General features: G+C 42.9%; 1 protein-coding gene across 1 annotated transcript; it reads left to right on the forward strand.

The window, feature by feature from the left end:
• The first annotated feature begins 1681 nt into the window (after positions 1-1681).
• On the forward strand, positions 1682-4451 carry fzd8a (frizzled class receptor 8a). The gene has a single exon (XM_021620593.3). It carries the CDS (start codon positions 2154-2156, stop codon positions 3903-3905), a length of 1752 nt encoding a protein of 583 aa, XP_021476268.1. The 5' UTR covers positions 1682-2153; the 3' UTR covers positions 3906-4451.
• The last annotated feature ends 9260 nt before the right edge of the window (positions 4452-13711 follow it).

The following is a 13711-nucleotide window of genomic DNA, read 5'->3' on the forward strand; positions in this document are numbered from 1 at the left end:
GGCCACATAAAAAAAAAATATCTTCAGAGGTTGCATATCTAGGTAACAGAATGCTTTCTGTGTCCCCTCAGACAGGGGCTCTGCTCTTCTACACTGGGTCTGCCACGCTGGGTCTTTGAGCACAAATGCGGGAAGTGCAGTATAAAGGAATAAGGGAAGCATTGAAGTCCCTTTGGAACCCAACCACACCACCCGAGAGTCTCAGTAGTGAATTGAAAATAATAAAGTTCTGAACAGATGCAGTAATCAAATTTCTACCCTTTCAAACCTGGAATGCTGGAGCTGTGAGTAACCCAACTCTGGATTTAGTCTGCGGATGTGGGTTGTATCAAATGGCACCCTATTCCCTCTACAGTGCACTACGTTTGGCCAGGTCCTGTAGGGCATTGGTCAAAAGTAGCGCACTATAAAGGGAGTCGGGGGCCATTTGGGATGAAATCCTGGGCCAGAGTGGTGAGGGTCCAGTTGGTGGATGGAGGGAACACACATAGCCCCCATTTCCATGTTAATTAATATGTGTTCAGCAGTAATACCCTATCACAGTGTAAGTGATTCTGATAGTCATCTGCTCGCTCTCTGCTAGTGTGTTTTATAATGGTCTGTTCAGAAACCAAACACCTGTTGTCAGCCTTTAACCATTAACAGGCTTTGTTTTTAGTTCTGCAAGCATTCAATACTAATAGATACTAAAAGACGGCGCCAGGAGTAGGCTATATGGCTAAGGCAGGCGAGTCATTGGCTATTTATAAACATATTACACCTTTAATATGTTTTGTAAAAATACATTGATTTATCCATTGTTTGTTACATTAACATATAATGTTTAATTAATGTATTGCCTAAACAAAGCTAGACACTAATCAGGGTAGCTTATGTCGAAAAACTGAATTGTCATGAAACAAAGTCGTAATTGTTTATTGCAGTAGGCTGTAAGTTAATTTAAGCAAACGACACCATCACTTTACAAAGAGTAAACTGGACTGGACTAGTTGGAAGCAGGGGGTACGTTGTGCTCTGCCAGTGTTTTACAAACTGTGGTGCTTGTTCTTGGCGTTCACGCAATTACCCCCCCTGCGTGAGCCCTATACAACCGCTAAACAAAACATCAGCACCTCAATTAATCAATAAATACCCCTTTCTCACAGACAAACAACCCCCTGGGCAGCCCTATCATGCGCAAATGAACCTGCTGAAGAAGAGCTCCCATTCCATTATGGGTCGTAGTGGTATTTTAATTCTGTTGAACATCGTATTTTTATCAGTGTCAAGTGATTTTCTTTTTAACTGAAAATTGACAAAGGTATAAAATGAAAATACCTTGTGCATTTTCACTTTTAGTGTGGCTACTGGCTACTTTTCAAATTACAGTAGCCTATATACATGTGATCAATTTTGTGTTATTACTGTGTTACTATTATGGTATTGCTATTCTACACCTGGTAAACCTATTCACCTCCCTTTACGCCTTGTGTTACACGAACACTCCGTCGCATTTCTAATGGAATTGGTCAAACATTACCGTAGGCAACTGAAAAACAAACTAAGGCTATCAAACAAAACGCTCAGAGAAAACTTGATTGACTTATCCCAAAGTCCCGCCCCTGCTGTCTGATTTGTCAACGGAGCATGGGGGGAGGACTTCACGTCTCCAATATAAATACTGAACGTGGCGTCCGTGGCACAACGAATTGTATGGGCAATAGAACATAGAGCACACACAACGAATGTAGCCACTGCTTTTCGAGAAACAGTAGCCACGATTTTTAAACTTCTATAATCGTTTTAAACGGAGCATGCAAACCAATTCAGGGGAAAGAGTCCTGGTCGAGGATAAGCTACAGGATAACCATAGCACCCCTTTTTTTTTTACAAGGGAATAAAGCCGGGTGTTCTGCATCTCTCGCTTCTCCTCAGTCCTCAGCCATCTTGACTGCTCCTGCTCGCCTGAAGGCTATAATTTCTCCTCCCGCTCCTCCTCTGAAAGTATACACGGTTTGCAAATTGCTTGCAACTCCGTGCCAAAAGAGTAAGCGAGATGGGTTCACTGTACACGATCTAATTAGACTGCGCAGGCTCTGGCAAGAGACAGGAGCAGGCAGAGGAGGACTACTGTACTGCTGTTTTATCAACAGAGGAGAGGGATCCGATAAAGGATGGAGTGCTACCTGTCGGGGATATACCTGCTTCTCGCACTTGCTATTTTACCGAGATCCAGCGGCACCACGGCGAAGGAGATCACCTGCCAAGAGATTGCCGTGCCTCTGTGCAAGGGGATCGGCTACAACTATACCTACATGCCCAACCAGTTCAATCACGACACCCAGGACGAGGCGGGTTTGGAGGTACACCAGTTCTGGCCTCTGGTTGAAATCCAGTGCTCGCCGGACCTCAAGTTCTTTCTCTGCAGCATGTACACTCCTATTTGCCTAGAGGACTATAAGAAACCACTGCCACCGTGCCGGAGCGTCTGCGAGAGAGCGAAGGCAGGCTGCGCGCCTCTTATGAGGCAGTATGGTTTTCCCTGGCCAGACAGAATGAAATGTGACTCGCTACCGGTTCAAGGCAATCCGGAGATGTTATGTATGGACTACAATAGGACTCACTCGACCACAGTATCACCGGTCCTTTCTAAGCCTACCAACTATCCGGGTAAGGCGTTTAACCCTAATAAAAACAACAAAGGACACAATCGACCCGGTGTTCCCGGTAAATACAAACCGCCGGCTCCCTGCGAGCCGCAGTGCAAGTGTCTTTCGCCCATGGTCCCGGTAAACACTGACCGGCATCACCTCTACAACCGGGTGAAGACCGGGCAGCTTTTAAACTGCGCCATGCCCTGCCATAACCCCTATTTTACGCAAGACGAGAGAACGTTTACCGCGTTCTGGATAGGTCTGTGGTCCGTGTTATGTTTTGTGTCCACGTTCGCAACGGTTGCCACTTTTCTCATAGACATGGAGCGGTTCAAGTACCCAGAGAGACCCATTATTTTCCTCTCTGCCTGTTACATGTTTGTTTCCATCGGGTATATCGTCAGACTAATCGCTGGACACGAAAAGGTGGCCTGCAACCGGGAGTATGACGTGGAACACATTCACTATGAGACCACTGGCCCTGCACTCTGTACTGTTGTGTTTCTTTTGATTTATTTCTTCGGCATGGCCAGTTCTATCTGGTGGGTCATTCTCTCTTTGACATGGTTCCTGGCTGCTGGGATGAAATGGGGAAACGAAGCCATAGCCAGTTACTCCCAATATTTTCACCTGGCTGCTTGGCTTATCCCTAGTATGAAATCTATTGCTGTGTTGGCCCTCAGCTCTGTGGACGGGGACTCAGTGGCTGGAATCTGCTACGTTGGCAATCAAAACTTGGACAATCTGAGAGGATTCGTGTTGGCCCCCCTGGTCATATATTTATTTATCGGCACTATGTTCCTCCTGGCCGGGTTTGTGTCCCTGTTCAGGATACGCAGCGTGATCAAACAGGGTGGCACCAAAACAGACAAGCTGGAGAAGTTGATGATAAGGATAGGGATATTCACCGTGTTGTACACCGTACCTGCCACTATTATAGTGGCCTGTTACTTCTACGAGCAGCACAACAGACAGAGTTGGGAGATCACCCACAACTGCTCCTGTCTGTCGGAGCATGAACTGAACAAGCCGGACTATGCTGTCTTCATGTTGAAGTACTTTATGTGCCTTCTGGTGGGCATCACGTCCGGCGTGTGGATATGGTCGGGGAAGACCCTGGAATCATGGAGGACCTTCTGCACGCGCTGCTGTTGGGGTAGCAAAGGCACCAGTGGCTCAATGTACAGTGACGTGAGCACAGGACTAACCTGGAGATCGGGTACTGCCAGCTCTGTATCTTGCCCAAAGCAGATGCCATTGTCACAGGTTTGAAGAGAAACCCATGGATGGACTAATGGGCTAATTGTTCCGGAGCTTGGCTAGCACTCTTTTTTTTATACCAGTTAGCATTTTAACATACTGTTGAAGAACTGGTTATAACATTGTAGCCTACCTGGCATTAACAAGAGTTCATTCCTACCCATTCATATGTATAGAACGAGCAGACTGGCATTTCTGGGCACATGGGCATTATGTGTTCTTTCTTTTTACGCAAATAAACATTTAGTTCATAACCCTATAAGGACTGATTGATAACCTTAACATAGTGCCAGTCAGATATAATTGTATAAATCAATCAGAACAATATCAAAGATGGTTTAAATTAAGCCTTAATAGTGCCCAAATATTATATGTGTCATTTTTTTAATTATAAAGATGTATTTATATAATGGTTATGTACAAACTTGTAAATTCTGTATAAAAGAAAATGTATAAGCTATTGTAAATGTGTATAAAGTGTAGAAGATGTCTCTTTGTAAAAAAGCAAATCTGACTTTTATTTTGACAATAAAAATAAACATTTTGATAAATGTAAAACTTCTGTGTAACTTTTCTAAAGCTATTTGATTCTTCTACAAATCACTCCCTCATGGTACTCAGTACTTGGTGGTTCCTTGCGGTCAGTCAGTCACCATGTTGAAGACCGCTGTAATAGATGCTTTTGTGAATCTGAGCAGCAAAGAGAACCCTTTTAACCATCGGCCTCGTAATTAGAGGCAGGGGTTGAGTTGAAGCATCCCCTCTCCATAAGGGTTCAAACTCTTCACATGCTTGCAAAGGCCCGCTACTTAATTGATTAAAAGAGGACCAAGTTGAATAGAGTTTAAATGTAGGGAATGGGTTCTTTTCATCTGTCGGAGACTTTGATCTCACTTTTTTAATGGCAGAGGATAAAGGTGACATGTAGTTAGAAGTGTCCCTCAGATGCACCAAGGATCCCCTAATGTCCAATTTGCGCGGCTGTTGTTGCTTTGATGGACGCCGTTATTGAATTAAAAGAACTTTAGGGCTCCTCTCTCGCTTCGGTTTTTGTCAGAGCAGAGCTGCTGAAGCTGCAACTCTTCCCATTTTATAAAGCTGAATCAAAACATCTCTGTCTCAACTCTCTATGTAGCCTATTATGAAGACCGTAGGGTTTTGACATGATATTGAAATGGCAGTGAATGCTCCACAGCTGGTCTGTTCACATCATGTCACATCTTAGGACTCCCCGGGACAGACGTTTTTGCAGCAAATGTATCTTTGTGTCCAAGTAAACCCAATGCATTGGCATGAGATGATACAATATAACCCCACATAAAAGGTGCAATTTCTTTTCAGCAAAATGTCAAATGTGACTGTGATCCTCTGATGTTTGAGGTATTTTTCAAGGCTCTTGTGTGTTTTGTGGCCCGGCTAAGCGTTATTTGGATGAAGATCCATGCAATGGACAGAGATGTCAATTGAGAGCGTTTTAAAGCGAACTTCTGTGAGTCAAAACACTGGACCTAAATGAGGTGTGTCCATAACAGAATGTCTGGAATGAAGATAGGCCTCTTAACTAACAACTAAGCCTACAGCTATAACACTGTTATTACAAAGTTATGACACTTTTTGTTTTCATTTACCTGTGCTCTGACCTGGAGCTTCAACTATCAGCTTTGAGGAAACAGTTATTCATTTGTGTTATTAGCAACTTTACGCACATGAAGTTGGCCAAACTTACCCTGCAGAGGTAATTTAGGTTTAATTTAAAAACCACTCCTTGTTGACGCAGACATGATTTCATACTCCCACCTAGTGGTAAAAAGAAAGCTGTGCATCTGATTTCCTCTTAACACGCACGTCTATTGAGCAAGCGGGCGGTTCAGGGCAACGGGGCAAGCCCTGGCTTGGCTGATTGTCACAAAATGTAATTACCTGAGAGCCGTCTGTTTCTTAAGAGGATCGTAACCCAAATCTGGGGATGTTATCTAAGAAAGTAAAAGCTGAACCCTGCGACTCCCTGGGAGTGTCGTTAAGATGAGCTTCACATCGTAATCAGAAGTGACTCCAACATTTCAAATGGCTGTCCACTCTGACCTTATGACCCGTACACACTGGGCTCTGGTTGCTGAAAGCCAAATTACCGATTCCATATAGTTCCCTTTTGTTTTCTGAGATGACACTTTTCTTCACACATTGGATTGCTACCGGAATCCATTTCAAATCTGTATTTATTAAAGCATGCATGTGTTTTTTGTGGAAATAACCTTGGTGTTCTACTCAGAATAATAGGCACATTTATTTTTATTTTATTTCACCTTTATTTAACCAGGTGAGCCAGTAGAGAACAAGTTCTCCTTTACAACTGCGACCTGGACAAGATAAAGCAAAGCAGTGCGACACAAGCAACAACACGTGGAATAAACAAACATACAGTCAATAAAAAAAAATCTATATACAGTGTAAATAGCCTACAATGTATCACCACTGTGGTATCAGACAGAGAAGAAGGTAGCTAGCCTATCCTTCCACCTAATATCAACTATTAACAGAGTGAAATCCTCACCAACAAGATTAAAGAACTCATCTTGAATCCTCTAGCTTTGTGCAGCGAGGCAAGAAACAACCTCCCATTGCATTGCAGCGATTGACTTGTCTGATTTCCTAATCAGTGGCTGCAGTGAAGCGAAGCATTCGTAGCCTTTATGTTGTTCCTTTTTCTGCCGTACGTGTTAAGAGATGCATGCATTCTGACATGGCTAGGCCATTAAATATTAATCACAGTGTTTGATGAAGGAGCAACACAGAGGACTGCAGAGGGTCAGAGCCAGGTTATGCTTATTAAACGCCATCGATCGCGAGCGCAAGCATGCGCACGCACACACACAGCCTTTTCATCTCCTAGTGCGTGAGGTGAGATGTGGAGTGGAGTAGGCCTATACATTAGTACAAAGCCTTAGTGAGGATGGAGGACACACAGCAACTCTGACACCAACCTCAGATAAATTTGCTAGCCAGAAATCAAAACGGTTCTCTTGGCTATAATCAGCCTATATGTCACCAACCCCAAACAACACGTTGTGGTGTGCGAAAATCACAAAAGAGTAAAAGGGACACAAATGTAATTAGGTATTTGATTAATATTTCACCACAGTGATCTGTGACTATACCACAGCTTTGTTGAATACTCCTTTGGATATTTTTTTAAATTATATATATTTTTTTGGTCATTTAGCAAACATTTATCCTGAGCGACGTATAGGAGCAATTAAGGTTAAGCGCCTTGCTCAAGGGCACAGACAGATATTTCACCTAGTCGGCTCAGGGATTTGAACCAGCAACCTTTCGGTTACTGGCTCAATGCTCTTAACCGCTAGGCTACCTGCCGCCCTGTCCCTTCCATTTACAGTGAAGACGACAACATTTACAACTTAATAAAAAGACCCCACAGCTGTGTATCCGAGTGTATGACTACATCTACTGTATGAGATAGAGCATGCCCTGACCCTTGTGCTCTGTGACTTGCTCATATGGAGTGGGAGGGTTCATGACCCCGTAGACTGGTTTTATGCTCATATTCCCAACAGGCCTGTTCAAAACGCAGATGTTGAGAAATAAAGAGCTCAGCGACATCTGTGTTCTCTCAGATTTTGGAGTTACACCACGAGGGAAATAAACGTCACAGAAACGGTTACAGTTGGGCTTGGGATTAAAGTTGCTTTATGATTTTGAAACATACTAGAAGACAGGCTTCCCCCACACCTGACTCTACCACCTGCCACACCCAGTTTGTTTTCCCAAATGGGAAATTCTATCTTTGTGACACATCCTTTTTTCAAAGTATCCTCTGATCCAATTAAGCGATTTAAACTTCAAAGACCACTTGACAAGTGGTCCGACAGTCCAACTAAGAAGTTTGCCGTTTTAGTACCTCTCTAACTTAAGGACAGGTGTCAGCAGAGCCAGAACTGTTATTGTGTGTGACAAAGATGTCATGTTAGCATGACAACAATGACCCTGCAGAGGGAGAATGGTCTGTACAACATCCTGCCTCTCAAGAGTTCCCATGCAACCCCCTTGTCCCCCACACGGCAAGGAGGAACACAGTGCTCCTTTCCCTCGGTCCCCCTGTGACTGACACACACACAAAAGGAAAAGTTATCCTTTTATCTAAAGGACTGAGCTATTTCCCAGACGTTCTTCCACAAAGGACAGTTTATAGTCGGACCACTACAATATTCAGGAGGGGAGACATGCTACATGGAGAATACATCTCATACCATCTTGCAGGGGGATGCCTAACTGTGAACAGACCGTATGGCCAAGTGTTCATGTATACAGTACCAGTCAAAAGTTGACACACCTATTCATTCAAGGTATTTTTTATATATTTTTTAAAACTATTTTCTTTATTGTAGAATAATAGTGAAGACATCAGAACTACGAAATAACACATATGGAATCATGTAGTCCTATTTGGTAAGAGACCCAGTCCATATTATGGCAAGAGCAGCTCAAATAAGCAAAGAAAAATGACCTCATCATTTGTATTTGTATTTATTATGGAACCCCATTAGCTGTTGCCAAAGCAGCAGCTACTCTTCCTGGACAGTTTATACAATTTAAGAACAAATTACAATCCATTCACAATACATGCACTACATGCACTGTGTGCCCTCAGGCCCCTATTCCACCACTACCACATATCTACAGTACTAAATCCATGTGTATGCATAGTGCATATGTTATCGTGTGTGTGTGTATGCATGTGTCTGCACCAATGTTTGTGTTGCTTCACAGTCCCCGCTGTTCCATAAGGTGTTTTTTTAACCAGTTTTTTTTATTTTAAAATTTGTATTTTTTAAAATATATTTTTGTTGTTGTTGAATTTTTACCCCCTTTTTCGTGGTATCCAATTGTTAGTAGCTACTATCTTGTCTCATCCCTACAACTCCCGTACGGGCTTGGGAGAGACGAAGGTCAAAAGTCATGCGTCCTCCGATACACAAGCCAACCAAGCCGCACTGCTTCTTATTAACACAGCGCGCATCCAACCCAGAAGCCAGCCGCACCAATGTGTCGGAGACAACACCGTGCACCTGGCGACCTCGATTAGCGTGCACTGCACCCGGCCCGCCACAGGAGTCGCTGGTGCTCTATGAGACAAGGATATCCCTACCGGCCATACCCTCCCTAACCCGGACGATACTAGGCCAATTGTGCGTCGCCCCACGGACCTCCCGGTCGCGGCCGGTTGCGACAGAGCCTGGGCAAGAACCCAGAGTCTCTGGTGGCACAGCACAGAGTCTCTGGTGGCCCTTAACCACTGCGCCACCCGAGAGGCCTTAATCAGTTTTTTAAAATCTAATTTTACTGCTGGCATGAGTTACTTGATGTGTAAGAGAGTTCCATGTAGTCATGGCTCTATGTAGTACTGTGTGCCTCCCATAGTCTGTTCTGGACTTGGGGACTGTGAAGAGACCTCTTGTGGCATGTCTTGTGGGGTCTGCACGGGTTTTCGAGCTGTGTGCAAGTATTCCAGACAGACATCTCCGTGCATTCAACATGCCAATAGCTCTCATAAATAAAAGTTTCAGCCAGGAGAGATTGACATGCATATTATTAATATTAGCTCTCTGTGTACATCCAAGGACCAGCCGTGCTGCCCTGTTCTGAGCCAATTGCAATTTTCCTAAGTCCTTTTATTTTGTACCTGACCACACGACTGAACAGTAGTCAAGGTGTGACAAAACTAGGGCCTGTAGGACCTGCCTTGTTGATAGTGTTGTGAAGAAGGCAGAGCATTGCTTTTTTTATGGACAGACTTCTCCCAATCTTAGCTACTACTGTATCAATATGTTTTGACCATGACAGTTTACAATCTAGGGTTACTCCAAGCAGTTTAGTCATCTCAACTTACTCACTTTCCACATTATTTATTATAAGATTTAGTTGAGATTTAGGGTTTAGTGAGTGTTTAGTTCCAAATACAACGCTTTTAGTTTTAGAAATATTTAGGGCTAATTTATTCCTTGCCTCCCACTCTGAAACTAACTGCAGCTCTTTGTTGAGTGTTGCAGTCATTTCAGTCACTGTAGTAGCTGACGTGTATAGTGTTGAGTCATCCGCATACATAGACACTCTGGCTTTACTCAAAGTTAGTGGCATGCGTTAGTAAAAATTGAAAAAAGCAAGGGGCCTAAACAGCTACCCTGGGGAATTCCTTATTCTAACTGGATTATATTTGAGAGGCTTCCATTAAAGAACACACTCTGTGTTCTGTTAGACAAGTAACTCTTTATCCACATTATTGCAGGGGGTGTAAAGCCATAACACATACGTTTTTTCAGCCGCAGACTATGATCGATCGTGTCAAAAGCTGCACTGAAGTCTAACAAGACAGCCCCCACAATTATTTTATCATCAATTTCTCTCAGCCAATCATCAGTCACTTGTATAAGTGTTGTACTTGTTGAGTGTCCTTCCCTATAAGCATGCTGAAATTCTGTTGTCAATTTGTTTACTGTGAAATAGCATTGTATCTGGTCAATCACAATTTTTTCCAGAAGTTTACAAAGGATTAGTAAAACATGAAGGTCAGTCAATCCGGATAATTTCAAGAACTTTGAAAGTTTCTTCAAGTGCAGAAGCAAAAACCATCAAGCGATATGATGAAACTGGCTCTCACGAGTACCGCCACAGGAAAAGAAGACCCAGAGTTACCTCTGCTGAAAAGGATTAGTTCATTAGAGTTAACTGCACCTCAGATTGCAGCCCAAATAAATGCTTCACAGAGTTCAAGTAACAGACACATCTCAACATCAACTGTTAAGAGGACACTGCGTGAGTCAAGCCTTCATGGTCCAATTGCTGCAAAGAAACCACTATTAAAGGACACCAATAAGAAGAACAGACTTGCTTGTTCCAAGAAACACAAGCAATTGACATTAGAACGGTGGAAATCTGTCCGTTGAGATTTTTGGTTCCAACTGCAGTGTCTTTGAGACGCAGAGTAGGTGAACGGATGATCTACGCATGTGTGGTTCCCACAGTGAAGTATGGAGGAGGTGGTGTGATGATGCTTTTCTGGTGACACTGTCAGTGATTTATTTAGAATTCAAGGCACAGTTAACTAGCATGGCGGCTACCTCAGTAGGAAATAGTACAAATAAATAAAAACCCTTGAATGAATAGGTATGTCCAAACTGTCGACACGTACTGTATATATATTATATATATATATATATATAGGGCCGCAGATGAGATCCTCAGATGAGATGAGATCCTCAGACCCCTTGTGAGACCATATGCTGGTGCGGTTGGCCCTGGGTTCCTCCTAATGCAAGACAATGCTAGACCTCATGTGGCTGGAGTGTGTCAGCAGTTCCTGCAAGAGGAAGGCATTGATGCTATGGACTGGCCCGCCCATTCCCCAGACCTGAATCCAATTGAGCACATCTGGGACATCATCTCTCGCTCCATCCACCAACGCCACATTGCACCACAGACTGTCCAGGAGTTGGCGGATGCTTTAGTCCAGGTCTGGGAGGAGATCCCTCAGGAGACCATCCGCCACCTCATCAGGAGCATGCCCAGGTATTGTAGGGAGGTCATACAGGCACGTGGAGGCCACACACACTACTACCTTATTTTGACTTGTTTTAAGGACATTACATCAAAGTTGGATCAGCCTGTAGTGTGGTTTTCCACTTTAATTTTGAGTGTGACTCCAAATCCAGACCTCCATGGGTTGATACATTTGATTTCCATTGATCATTTTTGTGTGATTTTGTTGTCAGCACATTCAACTATGTAAAGAAAAAAGTATTTTGTAATTTTAGTGTTCCCTTTATTTTTTTGAGCAGTATATATATATATATAGATAGATATACTCTGAATCTGAAAGCTGAGGAAGAAAGGCTTTGATCACCTATCAACGCAGCACTGTCTCACATTCACTCAGACTGAATGAACTGAACCCATAGAGTTCATGAAATATAAATATACATTTATATAAACATTGATATTTATCATCATAAATATAGTATTATGAGGTGGGTAGATACCAAATGGGTATGATTGTAAATGAAAAAAATACTTAATGGTTCATACCACTGGGGGGCAGTGGGGTGTTACAAGAAAACATCCAAACAAATTCTATATCTAGTCTTAAAAAAACAACATTATTCCATTCTTTCACAGACCTTATTTCAGTAAAGGATACCTCATGTTTTGATATTTCTAATAAACTTTTGTCAGCTGACTTTCAGTGTAAACACTAAGATACAAATACTAGGCCAGGGCATAGCTCTTCAGTTGACCATGGCAAACAGATAATGGAACAAATATTATGAAATCAATTGTTGAAAGAATGTGGCTGGACAATAAAGTAGTTATAGCACAGTAATAAACAGTCATCGGTAGAGACCCAAAATCACCTGCAGTAGTCACTTCACAGACTCTTTTCATTGCATTGAATGGCCTCCAAACCCATTTCACCCAACCAATCATAACACCAATGAAACAGAGGGGAATGGATGCCTGCTTTCATGCTAATAATTTTTTTTTTTTTTAAACGATTTTAAAAATGTTGCGTCGTATCTCAAAGAAGTTGATCAGATACCTGCAAAAAGTAGATGAAGACAGAAGGAATTGAACGTCCGTTTCGCCTCTAATACAAACAAATAAAACACTTTTATAAATTGTACATCCTGTTTCACAGAACTCATTTATCTGCAACAAGTACCCTAGATGAAGACAGATCAGATGACATCAAGCGTCTCACCAGAGAGGAGTTGAGCTTATTGCCCTATGGCGCTGAGCTCAGTTCACTCACATTACAGTGTCGTTAGAGACTCAGTGAGGTAGGAGCCAGCTTTGTTGTCACCTTCAAAGGGACCATAGGAGGAGACATAATGGCAAATCAAGATCAAGAGCTATCCCTTTACACAGAGGTTCACCCCATGGCCAAATCAGATTGTACCCCAATCTATGGGGATCAGTTATAACTGGGCAGTGGTATACAGTGCAATCCTTTGTTGGTTAGTCACTGGTTAAATACATGTTTAGATATGTTTAGAAATACGTATAAAGTGCTTATGACCTGTATCTGACAGTCACAATGACGACGGCTGGATTCTTTGCCCTAGAAAAGAAATCATTGTATAACAAAACAATGAAATATAACCTCAACAAAAAATATTTTAAACCAAAAGGACATGTCAGCCAAGGTAAAGGCTAATAAAACACTATACAGTCATGCTCTGACAGGGTTCTAACAACGTGTAAAAGGAATCAAATGCTTCTTTCATGACATACTACGATTGACAGTCAGCCACAAGTAATGGCACTCTGCACCGTGCACACACCGACTCTCACAAATGAATCTGACCGTCGAGGTGAAACAAACGCTACAATGACATACTGAAGGGCAGGCAGCTAGGTAGGCCACATCAAGTTTACATCCCAAATGGAAACCTATTTTCTATTTAGTGCACTACTTTCGACCTACCCCATAGGGCTCTGGCCAAATGTAGTGCACTATATAGGGCTCCCGAGTGGCGCAGCGGTCTAAGGCACTGCATCTCAGTGCTAGAGGAGTCACTACAGACCCTGGTTTGATCCCGGGCCTTATCACAACCGGCCATGATCGGGAGTCCCATAGGGCGGCGCACAATTGGCCCAGCGTCGTCCGGGTTAGGGGAGGGTTTGGCCGAGGTAGGCCATCGTTGAAAATAATATTGACCTGCCTAGTTAAATAAAGGTTAAATAAAAACATTCTAAGTATAGGGAGTAGGGTTCCATTTGGGATGCAGCTCTAGTAGTGTCCAGTT

This window comes from Oncorhynchus mykiss, chromosome 11 (assembly GCF_057628025.1).
Source record: "Oncorhynchus mykiss isolate SJ-2025 chromosome 11, ASM5762802v1, whole genome shotgun sequence".
In the NCBI taxonomy this organism is placed as follows: Eukaryota; Metazoa; Chordata; class Actinopteri; order Salmoniformes; family Salmonidae; genus Oncorhynchus; species Oncorhynchus mykiss.

Excerpts from the sequence above, each read along its gene's own strand:
- fzd8a (XM_021620593.3), top strand. The coding sequence starts at position 2,154 with ATGGAGTGCTACCTGTCGGGGATATACCTGCTTCTCGCACTTGCTATT.